General features: G+C 43.9%; 1 protein-coding gene across 3 annotated transcripts; it reads left to right on the top strand.

Annotated features, from left to right (window-relative positions):
• Nucleotides 1-576: 576 nt before the first annotated feature.
• Nucleotides 577-16,616, top strand: TNFRSF1A (TNF receptor superfamily member 1A). 3 transcript variants are annotated; one of them, XM_056494739.1, is made up of 10 exons: nt 577-805; nt 9,382-9,583; nt 9,912-10,040; nt 10,346-10,492; nt 12,346-12,427; nt 12,740-12,807; nt 13,023-13,145; nt 13,481-13,518; nt 14,297-14,456; nt 15,035-16,616. In XM_056494739.1, the coding sequence occupies exons 1-10, from the start codon at nt 767-769 to the stop codon at nt 15,334-15,336; spliced, it is 1,290 nt and encodes a 429-aa protein (XP_056350714.1). In that variant the 5' UTR covers nt 577-766; the 3' UTR covers nt 15,337-16,616. The 3 variants fall into 3 exon arrangements, with proteins under 3 accessions (XP_056350714.1, XP_056350723.1, XP_056350732.1); XM_056494757.1 differs by lacking the exon at nt 577-805 and adding an exon at nt 5,475-5,558; XM_056494748.1 differs by lacking the exon at nt 13,023-13,145 and having other exon boundaries at nt 613-805.
• Nucleotides 16,617-17,165: the final 549 nt, after the last annotated feature.

Raw genomic sequence — 17,165 nt, 5'->3', positions numbered from 1 at the left:
TAGCTTGATTTAATGTCTTTTACGGGAGTACAGAGACAATTCCAGAAAGCAAGGGAAGTCTTGGGCAACAAATGAAGCAGAGTTCTTTATCATTTAGCCACTCATTCCTAGCTGTATTTTTTTTGTTTTTCAAGCATGCTAAGGGGATATACTAATGAAGCTGGGCTTACACAGAATGTCATGTTGGTTTTGCTTATATTTGCACTATCTCTACAGCTGGTTCATTGGAGTGTACAAGAAAACATGTGTTTTAAATTACAAAGTACAGGATGGTCATATAGACTCTAAAAATGCTGATCGTGGCTGAAAAATGCCTTTCTTTAAAATTAAGGTAGTCAAGATGCAATAAGTCTTTTTCTTACAAGTACATGGTTAATTTTCACGTGGAAAAAAGTACAACTGAAGAGTGAAACACTCCTGCGTCAAGAACTTTAAGATATCAGCAGACCTCCTCTGACTCCTTTCCCGTGTGTTCTCTAGCAGCTTTAGCCACTCGATGTACCATCAGTTGCTTTCTTTCGACTTGTCCGTCTAGGATTTTAAGGAATACTGCCAAGGCCGGCTCTCGCGCGGCGGAGGGCGGGCGGGGCTCGGCTCGGCGGAGGGCCGCCTCCGCCTCGCCGCTCTCTTTCCTGCTGCCGCTGCCAGGAAGTTGGAGACGGGGTAGTCACTCTCCGCGCTGCTCCGGCCGGCGCTGGATAAGACTCGGGCGGTTTCCTCTGGACGTGAGGGACCCTGCCACGGGGATGTAGCGGGCCGTGGAGCCATGCGCGGCCCGGCGCTGCCCCGCACCTCGCTGGGGACGGTAAGTCACGGCGGGGACTTCGTCGCTCCCGACGGAGCGGGGCCGTGCGCCGGCGGGACACCGCCTCTCCCGTCGACAGCTCCGGTCCCGCGGATCCGCAGCCCACTGCGGGTCCGCAGAGCGGTGTCCGCCGTCGAGATTTCGGGCCCGGGCTCTCTTCGACCCTCCCGGCCGCCGTCGGGCTCCCCGTCGCTGCTGGTCTGTGGACAGCTCGCTTTCTGCTCGCCCTCTCCGGGTGGCTGGGACTCCCCTCTCGGCAGCCCCATGCCGGGGCGGGCAGCAGTGGGGCAGGGCTCGGGGAGTCTGCGGGCGGGCGAGGCGGGCGGTCGTCGTCGCAGGGGACGCTGGTGCGGGCGCCGGAGCGGCAGGAGCGGCTGTAGCGGGTCGGACAGCTGAGCCGCGCCATCCGCTGGGTGCCCGCGGAGCCGCAGGGCAGCGGCACTGCCGTGCTCGCCGCCTCCCTCTCGGCGCTCCCCGCTCCCCGCTGGGCACCGAGTTCTCTGTCGCCGTTTCCGGGATTTATCCCTGACTCTGGGAAAAGACGTCTGAGTTTACGGGAACGGTGGTGGATTCCCTGGAGCCCGCGGCGCGGCCGTTAACGCGCGGGGCGGTCCGGGCGCTGGGGCTCGCCGGGGCACCGAGCCACCCAGGCCGGGATCGGAGCCGCTCCGCTCCCGCCGTCGCTGTGCGGGGGCCGGGGATGAGCCGCCCCCGCTTGACTGTGCAGTCGGCCGCACACAAATGCCACTCTGCGGGCGTCTGAACAAAGATTAGCGGGCTGTAGCTACGCCCCAAACCACGGGATTTGTATAAAAGCGAGTTCAGCTTTACCGGTAGATTTTCTTTAGCCTTCCCGGGCTTCGTGGGGCAAGACTTTTAAGCTTCCCATTGTGATTTTGCGAGCGAAAAAGTTGTAAAAGAAATTTGAGAGTTTTATGAATAATCTGATTGCCAAATGTGAATGGCTATCCAGTATCAGCAGATATGTGGTGAAGCTAGGACAGTGGGGTGGTGTCACTCAGCATCATGACATGGCTATAAATTCTTCTGAAGAGGTTACAGGGTCGAACTATTTATCGTTAAATACCTGAGCATCCTAGTAATGCACACTTGCACTTGGCTGCCCTGGACTTATAATGTTGGGTTAGTTGATAATTTGTGGGGTTTTGGGGTTTTTTTTACCACTTGAAAAGTTTGGAAACCCGGTAATAGAGTTAAAGCTAGCAGTTGCAGGACAATACGATTAAAACTCAGGAGAAGGAATACCTTGACTCTAGCTGTGGATCACTTACCATCTTGAGACCTAGGTAGGATACATAAACCATTGATTTGTGGACATATTTCAAAGCGGTTAGAAAACCTGAAAAGTGTGTTTCTAGCTTAAGAATATTAGTGTACACAATTTGGTGTAATCAGATACTATATGTGATATTATTCATTCAGTTGGCAAAAAATGGCAAAACCTATTGGATTCCCCAAATTCATTATATTATCTTCAGTTAAATAAGATACTGGAGGAAGTGTCCTTCAGTGGGATTTCTTTTTGAAGATATTTTCCACTTCTGTTTGCACGTCATTTCAACTTGTGAGTAACATGCTGCTCCCTATAGATAATGTTTATCTTTTCAATAAAATCATATATTTTTTCCCCAGAGTTACAGGTCTCACTCTGTTGCATGCCCTTCCATTTGTCATTTATTTTGCATATCAGCCTATTTGGCCTCATAGCCTTTCTTTTCTCAAAATTTTCCTGTAGCCTTTTTTCATGCATTCACTCTTTCTGCCTGTCCTTAAACTCATTTTCAGGTCCTCTGCTTTTTTTCCCATGCACTCCTAAATTTTACAGTGGACAAAATGGCATTTGTCTTCACTAAGGCCACGGTGTTTTCTATCTCATTAGAAGAAAAAAAAAAAATAAAAATGGAATTTTCATTTATTAAATAAAATTACCTTTTATGAAGAAAAAAGACAAAATAGCCATAAGGATACTTTTGGCACTGATTTCTTTTTAAAGTAAGGGGAGAAACTGCCATTTTGAAGTTAGAAGCTACTTTATATAAAAATTGAAAACCAGGCCACCAACTGCATTGTAAGAAAGAGTTATTGGGCCACCATCCTGTTTCCAGTAGTGACCAGTCACAGGTGCCTGCCAATGGTTTTGGAGCAGAGCAAGTGTACAGCAACGAAAAATAAGAATACTTTGCTGGCTTCCAGTGAGCTGGGACTGTAGGAGTTTCCAGGTTGAAATGGCATCTTTGTATTTTGGATCGCTGACAGTGGTTGTTTTTTTTTTTTTTTTTTCCTTCTGGTGATCCATGTGGTGATCAATTTTGGAACCAGGACAGATTTCTGGCAGAGCCAGCACTGTCTCAGGGACTTCCACACCTCAGCTACATGTTGGCTGTAAAAGTACCTCCCTGTGTTTGTTTTGAACCTCTCTGCTGCTTGTCTTATGTGATACCTCTTAGTTCTTGTATTGGAGGAGACAGAGAGCATGCATCCCAGTTCACCTTCTTTTTGGCATTCATGACTTTGAGCCTGCTGCAGTATCCTTGGCTCAGTTTTCTCTTTTATAGCCTTTCTCTTTTATATTCCTTTGTGGCAGTCAGTCTGTATCAGTGATGGTCCTTTTTACTTTTCATTGTATTATATCTGGGTAAATTTATATTCTTAAGGTTGGGGACCAGAACTGCAGGTCACATTGAATGCTTTATATATTGTCATAACAACACTCTTGGTTTTGTTCTCAAATCCTTTCCTAATAATTCATAGCATTTGATTGCATTTCTGATTGTTTCCTCCAATCAGACTAATTAAACTTTTACTGCTTATTAATCTAATTTTAATTTCTATTTTTAGGACTAACTACTTCTAGCCAAATGAAACGTTTATATTAGGGTCTGTACTAAGTACACTTATGTGGCAATTTTTGTTCTCACAAGTAGCCAGTACTGACAGTTTGGATGCCTTTCCCTTTTCATTAAGTAATCAATTTTCTGCATTAGCAGTATTATTTGTGGTAAACCCAGTGTTGTCATTTTGCTCTTTCTTACCCATTTTCTTTAGTTATCACAAAGATGCTTTGTTTATATTTGGGGCAGATGCCTTGTGTTCTCTTTTGTAAACTCTGGATAGCTGAGTGCTTCCTTTGCTAACACGTATCTTTGGGTTATGCTTTTAGGAACCTGACAGTGGAAAGCATATCTCAAAACACTGTCACTACATTTCTCTATTAAACCAAACAGGAATATATTTGTTCGATCAGTAGGACTCAGCATTTGACAATTAACCTGACATAAAAATTCACCTAGTGTGTCACTGACGAGGAGCATGAGCAGGTCCGTGTGTGGCTCAGTGTGGGCAGGGGCAGAGAGCTCATGCCATCTGAAAATCACTTCAGGATGGAAAAGTAAGGACCCCACTGAGCCTTCCCATGGCTCCTGTTCCATCAGCACTCTGATGTGAGGCTGTACAGCAGCACAGTTGAACTCAGCCCTGAAAACAGGCAGGCAAAGTGCTGGGGTGTCGAGGGTCAGTGAATGTGGCACTCTGTGTTCAGCACAGTGTCCTCGGAGGGAAAACATCCAAAGAAATTTTCTTACGGTCGTTACCACCTAATGACTTCTCCATTATTTTCTTAATCTCTACTAATATGAAATAAAGCCTTCTAACTTTATATACTTTATGATATTTTATGATGTGAAGTCCACAATCTTTATAGATAATCACAGTTTTCTTTTGGTTTGAAGTTAAGATTTCTAAGGCCTTTCTTAATTGTATCAAAAGTATTACTAGTCTCTTGATTTTAGACAAGGCCTGAAATACAGCATTCTTTCATCTGATCTTCATAAAATGGAAGATTATTTATAATAGTAGTTCTTGTAGCCTTCTTTTGTCCTTTCTAGATTTTAGTGAGCAATGACAAAAGCTTCCTGTAAATATTGCTTTAATGCAGATTTCTCAATGCGTAAAGCAGAAGTTCTGGTTTCCCTTTCATCTTTGTTTAGCAAACTAAAACTGATGCAAACCTCAAAGAGCTTTTGGAAATGGTTGAACCAGACAAAGAACATAAGAGTAAATCCTGTACCCTGATTTCTTTGGCAGCTCATTAGTCTGAGCAAGATATTGATTTTTGTTGAAGCCTCCAAGCTGAGTAATTTTTTATGACTCATTAAAAAGGCTAACAGATGATTCATATGTAGAATACTTGTGCATGGGGCATGTGTCATGCTGGATTCTTAAGCCAAGGTAACTTGCTGTTACGAAATAATTTGAGACTCTAATGACTCATAATGCCTTGTATTTGCAGGCAGTTATTTAGTTTAAAAATGGAGTTTGCAAAATGGAAGCCTTTTTTGAGAGCAGTGGTTGATTAAGTTATTACAATGGAATCTTCATGCAACTTGCTCCCTGAGAATTAAGAATGACAAACTAAATATATTTATATGAATAAAATATTTATTTCACTGGTGATGATAATGCTGAGACTAAGAGACTAATTAATAATTATTTACAACACAATATAGATAGTTATAACTACTAGTATGGTGTAGTTTTTTTTAAGCAATATTGAATCAACAGTATTAAAGATAGCAAAATGACCTGTGTGTCGCTGTACCTGCTCCCTCCACCCTTCTCCCTGCAGGAGGAGCCTGGCAGATCACAGCAGGGCTGTAGCCATCCATGCTGAATAATTTGGCATTTCCCAGTCTTGTGAGGTGATAATATGGGACAGCACTGACATGCTACACAGGTACTGTGCTTTATGTCTCCTTGTCCTGAGAACACTGCTCTCAGATGTCCCTTATTTCCACCCTCTCACCCATCTTTCTGGCATCTTGCTCTGTTCTTCACTTTTATCTTTGCCCTTCCTTTCTTCTTTTGCCTTATTCTGGGGGAATATCACCTCATTGCAGTTCTCTGTGCATGGCCTGGTGAGGCAGAAGCAGGAACAAGGGTGTAAATTGTAGTGGTGGCAGTGATTCAAGAATATTTGAGTGTGAAAATTATGGAAAGGCTCCTAACTCCTGTCTCAGCTGACAAAACCTTGCATAGAAGAGCTTTTGGGCTTGAGCTGTTGTGCCATTTTTCATTGTAGGTGAAGTGCCGGCATAAGGCATGGGAAGCAACTAGGGCTGCCTTATATGTAAGGAGAATGTGCAGGGAACACAGCTGTCACCCAGAGGGGTGGAATGTTTTAAGGAAGCAGCATTCTGCCATATTTTGGTTATTCCTGCAGCAGTTTCAGAAGTAAATGCTAGACTTTCTGCTGACTCTGTTTTCCCTGGGTCATCCCTACTCACTGAAGTGAGTGAGAAGGTATGAATCAGTTTTGTGCATCACATGTGGTTTGAATTATCACTTGGCTTAGGTAATACACGTTGTCTCTCAGAAGTTGCTTAGTGGGTACTGTTTTTTTTATCCTGGCAAGTGGACTGTACTGTACATCTGAAAATGGAAATTCAGTTTATTTCACTTGCAGAAAACCTATAAACTTTGCCTTGGCAAACTCTTATCAATGACTTGAGGCTTCAGTGCTTGGTAAACCGAGCTAAATCTGCCTGGCAGTGTTCCTCAAGGCTCAATTCTAGGGCCAGTTCTGTTCAGTGTATTTATTCTAGATAAATTGGAGCATTGAGCAATGATTATTGGAATGAAATTGTACAAGTCCAAATGCTGGATCCTGAAGCTGGGAACCGAGTTACCGCCAGGCATAAATCTAAACTGGGAGAGGAATGTCTGGGGAGTGCCCTGCAGGGAGAGCCCTGGGGTGTGGGCAGCATCTCAGTGAGTCAGCAGGGTGTGCCTGGGCAGCCCAGGGGGCACAAACCCTGTCCTGGGGGGCATCAAACACGGCAGCATAGCCGGGCAGAGGGGGGATCATCTGCTGTGCTCAGTGCTGGTGCAGCCTCATCGGAGTGCTGGCAGCAGTTTGGAACCTCTCAAAGATTTGAAGATCCTTGAATGTGTCTAGAGGAGGGAAAACTGCTAAAGAATTTTTTAATATCAGGCTCTCATCTCCGTCAGACAGATTTATTGGTAAAAACAACTGTGTTAAATGGTAGTTTAAGCCAGGTGCCTCAAAAAAGGGAACCCCAACAAGGAAATCCCTGGGCAATTACACCCTTATGATCTAAACTCTCTATCCCTCAAGCGACAGTCTGGATCAAAACCATGACTATAAGGAGTCTTCTCACCCTTCATTGGGTCACTCTTTCACTACCGAGTGGTTGCCATGTGGTCACCTTATGTCCTGGTTTGAAGGACAGGTGTCTGCCGATAAAGGCAGAAGTTTTCCTTTGAAATAGAGACTTTAATTCCACTCCCCCCGAGTATTATAATTGAATTAAGACTCTGAGGCAGAGATAAGGGGGTAGGAATAACAGCTCTTTTACTAATATATCTAACCGTACAAGCAGAAACAACAGCAGTTGTTAAAATTACCAACAAAACAGAACAGATTACTCGGTTCCAGTCCTTTCTTTAGCTGTGGGCACACTCTCTCTCAGCGGGAGCGGAGGCAGGAGGGGGCGGCAGCGGCCACACTGGTCTCGGGTGGGAGCGGCTGGGGCGGGCAGCTCCTCGCTCACCGTTTGGGTTCTGGTGCTCAGCTGTGTCTGCAGAGGCAGGAGGCTGGAGCGGGGCAGATGCAGGGCAGGTGATCACAGAGGGTCTGGCTCTCCTGCCTTCGGCTGCGTGGCTCCAGACGGGGAATCCTCCTCTGAGCTTCCTGGAAACACGAGTCCCCTCCGGAAGCACGAGTGCCCCTCTCGAAGCCGATCCCACCTACCCCTTTTGTCCAGAGTCATCAAAGATCCTGGGTGTAACCCGGCCAGCTCCATTGGCATGATAATGGGAAAAATTCTTTAAATTGACACAGTAATAGAAAAACACTGAACCCCCAACATTAACTTTGGTTTTACTATAACTCTCCTAGCTGAAAAAGCAAAAAAACCCCAACCAACCAACCAACCAAAGGAACTCTGAAGCTGTGCCTGTACTGCAGGGCATCTTCAAAAACACACTTTCAAAAAAGCAAGCTGGGAAAACATTACAATTAGAGGGAAGGTAGTGTAGTAAAACTTTGAGATTATATTGGCAAGACAGTGTTCATTTGCAAAAAAATTAGTTGATTTTCATCGTTCACATGATCTGGTACTTAGAATTCATTGTTACATCTTGTAACATACTCAGATGCATCAACACATGGATGTCCAGATGGTGTGGTCAGGATCACTTGTGAGCAAAGAAGATGACAAGGGATGCAGGTTGCCAAGTCTTAATCATACTGCTGGACTTCTTCATGGTACTATAAAGTAGTTTTTGGACAAATCTTTCATACTCTTCAGGACCCATTGGTTGGTATGGGATGGGTCTTCGCTGTAGAAACTTGCTGACTGCAGCAAGTTGGGCCAAGTTTTTCCTGGTTTTGTTTTGTTGGGCTTTTTTAACCTTTTTGTTGTTGTATGTTTCTTTTTTTATCTGAATGTTTGAAATGCATGCCTGAGGTCTGTTTTTCTACTGGGCAAACAGGCAAAGGAGTTGTATTTGTGATATGCTGCAATCTTCTTAATCATCCTTCTTGTACAGGATCTTTTGCTGATGAGTCATTTATGCTGTGGTCTTACCACAGTGGAGACCTTTTGGCCATTACATAAGCAGTATATTTCTCAATTTTAATGCTAGGAATAGTGTTGTGAAAACAGTGTCCAAGGAACGGCATCCTTCATTATTGGTACAGGCTGTGCTTTTAACCCTTGGTTCATGTGTGTGTGGGTGTACAAAGTCACACTCTCTTACAGTCATATGGCAGTCATGCCAATCTTAATATTTCTGTTAAGATTGGCATGACAACACTAACTTTCAAGTGGAAAAATAGAAACTGAATCTTAATGGAGTTTAAAAAAAGAAGAAACTGCTCATTTTTGTGTCAAACTGTACAGGCTGATTGTTAACAGCTGCAGTTTAGAGGAAGAATGTACATTTGACACTGGGAGAAGTCAAAAACCTAACTTTCCCACATTTCTAGCTCTGGCTTGCTCAGGAGGCATTTTGGCATTTTGGAAGATTTCCTGTACTTTGCAGGCAGTGATATCCTCCTTTGCTGTCTTATTCCAAACTTCCCATCTTGTGTATTTATTCAGTAGAACTTCAAGTACTGGGTGCATTCTACTCTGTGGAACTGTTTCTACATGGACAGCCTTACTGCCTTCCTTAATAAAAGCATTTATTTGCTCTTGTGTAACTTTTATGCAAGCTGCAGCATTTTCAAGGCATTCCATGTATAAAATGCACATCATGAGAAATATTTGTTTTATACACAACCAGTTTGCCATAGAGGCCATTGAACAGTATATTAATATCACAGATGGCAGGTATTGGTTTGTTAGGGTTTATTTTTGTAAATATCTCCCCACACACTTTTGCCAGTGGAGGGTCCCATTACCAGAGTTAGCCAAGTAAACGGAACTCATGATTTAATTCTAAGTGCGGAAGTCAGAGGTGCAGTCTGCATGAGGATATAATGTTTTTTCACCTTGTTTCTCTCCTCTCCCTCCCTTCCTCTCTATTTACAGGTTATTCTAATTTTTGTCTGTGTGTTGACAAAGGAATCTGTAGAAGTTACTCCACTGCCATATAGACTGCAAGTCCGTCAGGTAGCTTTGGATGGAAGAGACCCCTCTAACCCTCTGAGGAGAGAAAAGAAACAGATGCACTGTCAACTGGGACAATACCTACACCCCAGAAAGACCCACTGCTGCATGAGGTGTCATGCAGGTACACAAAATAAATACAGTAGTAGTGACTTTCACCTTGGAGGCATCTCCCTGTCCTGCACTCTTAAACTGTCTCTTTCCTACAGCTAATCAACTCTCCCTTTGCTTGGTACCTATCCCTACTCAGATAAATTAATATTCCTTTTATTTATTCGTATTACTTTTCTCCTCTTATGGGCTGTCAGTGTCATTCACACCAGTGAGAGGAAGCATACTTGATCCTTATGCCATCAACCCCAGGGCTTCTTTGAGGAACCAGTGACTCCTGTCCTCCCTTAGACAATGCATTTGCCTTCCTGTCAGAGCTCTGTTAAATGATATTCTTGCAGGTACCTACAAGGCAAAAGACTGTGATGGGCCCGACCAGGCAACTGTCTGTCTTCCTTGTGCCAACGGCACATTCACAGCTGTTGATAACACCATGTCTAAATGCTTCCGGTGCACACGCTGCCGTACAGGTGAGTTACTGTCAGATCTGCAGGGTCTGAGGAAAATGGTGGTGGATGAGGGCTGCAGAGGATGGCAAAGGTGGGCAAGGGAGCTTGGAAAAGTAAGCAATTGAATGGGTAAGACACTGTATGGGGAGCGATTGGGGACAACAGGAATAAGGGTCACCAAATTAGTACAGTCTGAGATGCAGTTTGCAGGCCTTTCTGGCCTTTTTCTGTGAAAATTAGGGGAGAACAATACCTATCATCATAACTGCTCTCAGTTGAAGATGAAGGAAGAGGGTGGAGTAAAGATTTCTCCTTTCTTTCTTCAGAACTCCAGCAGATAATAGAGACCCCCTGCACCCCACAGCAAGATACTATATGTGGCTGTCAGAAGAATCAGTATCAGATTGATTCCGAGTCTGAATTCTTCCAGTGTAGGAACTGCAGCTCGTGTGCCAATGGGATTATTGCCAGCTGTGAGTATGGCATGGATATGGCTCCAGGGCAAATGTACTGTAGTAGGGTAGACTTTCTGATATGCTGCAGTGCCTTGCACTGAAAGGATGGTAGGTTTTGGAACAACTGGGGCTTGGCTGCTCTTTTTCCCCAGAAAGACTGTGATTTTTTGCCTGCTCTGGCATCAATCCCTGCTTCTTATCATAGCTGCTTTCTTTTGTCCTTGAATGGCTTCTTGGTTTTGGCTGTTGTGAGGAGCTACTTTCTACTTAATTTTGGTGCCTCTGCCTTGCCTATTTTGAAGCAAAGTCTTTATGTTCTAGAGCAGATTTCCCCTTACTTTCCTTGTTTGTCTTTCTCCTGATGCTCACCACATTTCCCCTACTAACTGCTGGAAGCACTTTGAGTATGATGGATGAAAATACCTCCGGTCCCAGTGCTCAGCTGAACTGCTTGTCAGTCAGTTGCTGAATGAGCACAGTGTTCTGTGCAGTGTTCTACAGAAAAGAGCTACTTGTAATATTGAACTATACCCAGTAGCATTGGGCTTTACCTTGTGATGATGCCAGTGTCTGGGAGAAGTACTTGTGTTAGCTGTCCCAAGGTGCCTCATCTCCAGTCAGAAATCAGAGATCTTAAGTAAACAATACTGTCTGTAGTCTAGGTCTTTCCATGTGCCTTTAATGTCTTCTTTTCATGTGATGACTGAGAAAGCACGAGTCAGTATTGGATGCAACACTGACTTTATATCCTTGATTAGCTCTTTTATAAGGTTGCACGGGCAGATCTGACTATGCAGCCAAACAAGACAGCACACATCTGTGCCCATTCACATGTTGACTGGTCTTAAAAGTCTGCACATACATACATTCCTTAGTTGCTGCCTTCCAGCCCAAGGACACACACTCCCCTCTGAACATCTTATTCAGCTGGTCATGATCTGTACAAAAGATACAATTATAATTAACGCAGTCATTATTCTTTAATCATCCAGCAGGCCATGCTTCCAGTCCAGCTGCTCCTATGCCCTCCTTGTATTAAAGCTATCCTCTCTTCTTTGCAAACTGTGCTGCTCCTGATCCCTTTTCCATCTCTTACCCTGCTCAATGTGAGGTTTGCTGTTTCACTGGTGAATGTGTTCCCTCTAGTGCTCAATCACCTTGTCACAGTTTCCACACTTAAGCCTTGAGCAGCTTCCTTCCCTCTTCACTGATGTAGAACTATTTTATTCTCATCCCTCAGTTGCCACAGAATGCATACTCCTTATTCTAGTACGTTTTCCCCTCCTCTCATGCAATTTGATGTCCTTCCATCACTGTTCTTGCCTGCACCTCCCCACACCTGTTTTACTCAGGCTCTCTCCTGTGACTTGCTTAGAAGCAATAGTTCTTTCATTTCTCCCACTCACGACATCAGAAGAGTTCTTACGTGTCCCATGACTTGGAGTGATTTCTCCCTGCCCAGAACTGACTTCCTCACCAGTTCCAGCTGCTCAGGGACCACTTCTCCCTAACCTTGGCCTGACTAATGTGGTTCCCCTTCCTGTCGTGCTTGAACTTGAGTGACTTTTACTGCTTTTTGCACATTATACTAATTTCAGCTGCTCTGTAATTGTAGTCCCTTTCCAAGCCTCTACAGAGGTGCCCACCTTCAGAACAGTGGCACTCTTATTTTTATTACTTCTATCCTCCCCCAGCTCTGTTTTTATATGTACATCAAATCCTTTCTCTTCTTCAGTAGCAGTTTTCCAGGCTTAAAAAAGGATAATCTCTCATCTGTCTTGGATTGGATTTTTTCCCTTTGTTTTCTTCTCTGTCCAGATTACGCAACAGTTTCTTTTTTTTTTTTTTTTTTTTTTTTTTTTTTCCTACAGGTTCAAAGAACAAAGATGCAATTTGCAGGTGTAAGCCTCAGTTCTTCTTGTCACGTAGTAATATTTGCAAGCCTTGCAACAGGTGAGGATTTTTACTCTGTATGCCCCATCACTGAGTAGTGTGCAGGAGCTGCACAGGGGAAAGAAATTCTTCTCATGACTCTTTTTATCTAGACATAACTTTACAATATTCTAATTGCCTTTCTGGGGCAAGTAGGTCTTCACCCCCAGTCTCTTCCATCAGTAGGCATCAGATCACTAAGAGCCCAAAGTCACTAGTCACACTGCATTGCTCTGCTTTGCAGGCTCACCTGGATTTTCTGTTAATTAGGATGGTTGCAAATGGCTAGAGTTTCATTGCATGTGTAGTCACCCCTCTGATTTGCTCTTTCAGCTGCACTGGAGAAGACTGCTTGCGGTGTCCTAGCCCTGTCGCTACCTCACCGACTTCATCTGGGCTGAGTGAGTACTCAGGGGACTGATGGGTAGTGGAATCTTTTCATTATGGGGTGTTGTTCTCTTAATGCCTTTTGTAAAGGGTTATATTTTCCACTTTGTCAAACCATTATCCTTTTTCTCCCTACCATTTGCAAATCTTTACTTGCTGTTCTTCCTCTATCACTTACCTCTTCTTTTCTTAGTCACTCATGCATTTTTGCTCTCTTCCTTTTGTCCAGATGGAAACCTTGTACTTGGCACCCTTGTTGCAATATTTGGATTTATCTCTATCCTCTGCGTTGCACATAAAGTAGGGAAGCTGGTCCAGAAAAATAGGGTAGTGTTGTCTTTCGACTCCTGTGGTGAGTACAGTGGCATGTGCAGTGATGCTGATTGGGATAGACACTGTTTCTCTATGTGGTTTTGTGTGTGCATGCGTGAGGGAGAAAGTGGAATCCCCTTACTTTGCTCTGCTGCAAGGCCCAAGTAGCACAAGAATGAAATAGTCAAGGCTCTTGTTGCAGTTCTGCATCCAGACCCATAGCTGTGACTGGAAGTGCACATGAGCTTATTTCTGGGATGTGTATTTTGCTATAAAACATTTTTGAGGGCAGGATTGTGAATAGCTGCTTTCTGGTTTTCTCTGGAATGAGAGGAAGTGAAAATAATTTCTGCTTTTTTCTTTCTTTCTTTGAAGTTTCTTTACCACAGACAACCAAGGAGATGGTATCAGAGGTGAGCAGGATGATGGGTATAAGAGCTTACCTTCCACTTTCAAACATGTTATCCTAGGATCTGGAGTAATATTTTTCCCCATGGGCTATTTTCAGGCCTTGTATTTTCAAGTGAGCTGATAATAGGGTTGTTTAACTCAGAAGTCTTTTCCTGTAGAGCGTAGAGCCATAACACTTTACTTCCTCTCTTCTAGAGGATGCTTTTCAAACTTCTGGCTTTTTGCTTTTTTTTTTTCTTTATTTCTGGATGCATTTTGTCCAGATAGTTGGGCCTTAATCCCCTTTTCTCTCTGGGTACCCCAAGCTTGGAGGATTTAATTAATTTTACTTCACTTCAGATCTTGACTCCAGAAGCCTCTCAGTGCTGCTTCACAGTATTCTCTGAGGTCCAAGGTAACTCTGCAAATAAGATGGCCCATGCAGCAGCTGAGGTGGGGTTTTCACAGCCTTAGAGAGGAGGCTGATGGAAAGGTAACATGTGGAACTTCTAGAATGGTGGTGATTTTGGGTCCCAGCCCTACTTGATTTTGTAAATAAGTATTTTTTTCCAGACTGCTGTTTCATGGTGACAAAAGAAAGTTAAACTCTTTTGGGTTCTGCTGGAAAGAAATGTTTAGTATCTTCTGCTGAAACAAGGCATGTAGGAAGAATTAAGATCTCAACACCCACTCCCCACCTATCTTGGATAAATTTTAGCATATAAAGCTAGTGGTTACTTGCAGGAGACAGGTGTACTGTGCTGCTGTGGGTGATTCTGGAATATGTAATGTGTATTTCAGGGTGAGGAAAAGAGAAATGAAATTTCCACCCTTGTTCCTGAATCCCAGAAGGAAACAGAATTGCCAGAAAATGCAACCCTATCATCTGAACCTCTGCCACAGAGTTCACATGAGTTACCAGACTGTGTCAGACCTGCCAGGAAGACACAGCTCCCGGACAGTAAGTGAAACTCCTTCATCCTTCTCTCCTTCCCTAGTCAAACAAGAACCTAATTATGTGGATGCAGCTGGGGGTATACTGGACAGACCTTACCCAGTGTACATGACCTGAATGTGTATCCTGTGCATGGCACAGTAAAAAGGCAGAAGCATGCTCAGAGCCTATAAGTCTGTATATACTAAATATCTGTGCAAGGCCTTTCTGTTGTCTCTTTTCCTTAGTAGCAAAATGGATTGTCATATGTGTTGATACGCTGTCAGTCTTAATGCCTCTGGGATAGTGACCCAGAATAATTTCAGTAATTCATTCTTTTTCAAGAATGTATGGCAGCAAGCATATGTGCTTGACTCTGCTCATAACCTTATACGAGAACATACAGAAACATTCCCATTACATTTTGGGGGATAAGAGCAAGTTTGGACGTCACACGAGTCTGTGTGATTACTCTGGAAAACGGCAGAAGACTTGAACAAGAGGGGGAAATGTAAGATACCAAGGCAATCTCCTGCCCTGGATTATTCACATCCTCCTTGAGGTTGAAGAATCTTGCTTCTCATGGTTTTCTCTCTTTATCACAGACCCTGCTATTCTGTACACTGTGGTGGATCAGGTGCCGCCATCTCGGTGGAAGGAGTTTGTGCGGCGCCTGGGCCTGAGTGACTGTGACCTGGAGCGGATTGAGCTGGAGCACCGGCGATTGCGAGATGCCCAGTATGAGATGCTCAGACTGTGGAAACTGCAGAAGGGCCATGCTGCCACTGTGGAGCACATCAGCTGTGTTCTCAACCAGATGGAGCTCAGTGGCTGCAGTGACGCTGTTCAAGAAGCTTTGCTAAACCAGAACTCTCCTCAACCTTGTAGCCTCCACAACCATCTTTAATCTATTTCTGCTTTTAGCTGCCTTTGACTATTAAGAGGGGATCATAGCTCTCTTTCTTTCCCTTTCTTTGTAACACTCGTCAGCTGGGTTTGTCGGAAACAGCAGCATATTCTGCTGGAGGAAGGCTGAGGTTTGCTTCTTAACCACCATGTAGTTCAACACCTTTAAGCCACAGCAGACCTCTGCAACACCTCCTTTCCCAAGGAGGGAAAGCACCTCATAAAGGAAGTGGTGTGTGGACTCTGACCAAGATGCACATAGGAGCTCTGAATGACTTGATCATCAATCAGCTTCTATGGACAAGTTGTTGCTGGAACAGATGTTCCACACATCATGTGATGGGAAAACTTGTAGGGTGCTTTGGTTAAGCTGACCGTTCAGATATCAAAGTACTCACTCACTTCTTGCAGATCTATTTTTCTGCGAGATCAACCAGTTGAAGTTGAAGTGGCTCATATTGCAGCCTTTTGACAGCCAAATCTGACTCAGAGGAAGTGGTGGGAGGACGTGCCTATTTCTGGGAGCAGGAGAGGATTGCCCCCTCTTGGTGTCAACCAGTAGCAACTAGTAGGTATCGCTGTAGCAAAAGACTCCTAGAAGATGCAGAGTTGGTTCTCTGCCAGAAACAGGAGGACATTATCCTTTCTACACCATGTCTCTCAGGCTCCAGAGAAGTAGGGATTCCAAGCCAGTGAGTCAGATAAGAGGCTTGGTGCTTTTTTTCTCAAGTTTTTTTTCTGTATCTAGGAAGCATCTAAATTAGCATTAACAAAACGCCTGTGTGTTTGTCCAAGTGCAGGGTGGCAAGGAGTGTGTGCATGTGCCTGGGTGAGGTGGTACCAATGCATGAGCATAGGTAGCATGAACACCTCTGCAAATCTGTGCTTACACATGGGTTGGTAGGCTTGTGTCTACCTGCTTATCTACATATGGATGATTCAATGAATCTAACTGCAAATGGGACTGTGTATGTGCCTGTATAGATACTTTAGCAACTGTTGAATAACTTCACACTACTTCCTGGACTGCGTTCTGTCGTTGCTGCTTGGCTGTGGGACCCATTTGGTACCATCCCCAGCCTGTCTCCATCACTTTTTCACTGGAATTACCCTGGGTGAACCAGACATAAAAAAAATATCAATTGGCCTGCACCAGTGCAGGTTGTCCACTTTTCTGTAGCATGGATTTTTCAGTCTCTAGTCCCTTGACCAGAGAGAAACTTTCTCTTGTAAATACACTAAATATTCTGAATTAAAGTGAGTATTTTTAAGTCTGTTCTGGTTTTGCTCATATCAGCTTGTTTTCTGTGACTGTGGCTGGGGCAGAGGAAGGGGAATAACTTACAGAAGTGTCAAGAGTGAATGGCTTGGTGGTCTCATGTATTTTTTTAACAAAACACCCAAGTTTTACATACTTTGGTATGTAAAACTTAGCTGATTTCACACCACAAGAAGCTAGCTAGCTGAGGGCAGAAAGTAGGACTGAAATGAAATCCAGTTGCAGGTCTTCTCAGATATTCAAGAATATGAATGCCAGCACATTAAGAGAGAATTTTTAAACAATATACAGTGAGTCATTTGGATTTGTATCTGGCTTTTTAAACAGGAAAATATTTTTAAATAATAAAATAATAATAGGTTCTACTTTAATGTTAATCTTACATGTTTTTGTCTGAGGAACCAAAGCACCATGTTAAATAAGGAAGACTACTCCTATTCCATTTGAAAGTGACCTACTTGAAACTTGGAAGTTCCTGACAGTCAGTGATAAAGCCAGGAACTGATGTTAGTTTTAATTCCCAGTTTGAGGCTTTGTTCTGCTATGCCTAC

Source organism: Oenanthe melanoleuca, chromosome 1 (genome assembly GCF_029582105.1).
Source record: "Oenanthe melanoleuca isolate GR-GAL-2019-014 chromosome 1, OMel1.0, whole genome shotgun sequence".
Classification (NCBI taxonomy): Eukaryota; Metazoa; Chordata; class Aves; order Passeriformes; family Muscicapidae; genus Oenanthe; species Oenanthe melanoleuca.
Note: the sequence above shows the minus strand (reverse complement) of the source record. Positions and strands in the feature narration are given on the sequence as shown.

What these genes read in the sequence shown, in the direction of transcription:
- TNFRSF1A (XM_056494739.1), top strand. Translation starts at nt 767, where the DNA reads ATGCGCGGCCCGGCGCTGCCCCGCACCTCGCTGGGGACG. An exon ending in GTGCACACGCTGCCGTACAG is followed by an intron (nt 10,041 to 10,345) that starts GTGAGTTACTGT and finishes TTCTTTCTTCAG; the next exon opens with AACTCCAGCAGATAATAGAG. An exon ending in ACCGACTTCATCTGGGCTGA is followed by an intron (nt 12,808 to 13,022) that starts GTGAGTACTCAG and finishes CCTTTTGTCCAG; the next exon opens with ATGGAAACCTTGTACTTGGC.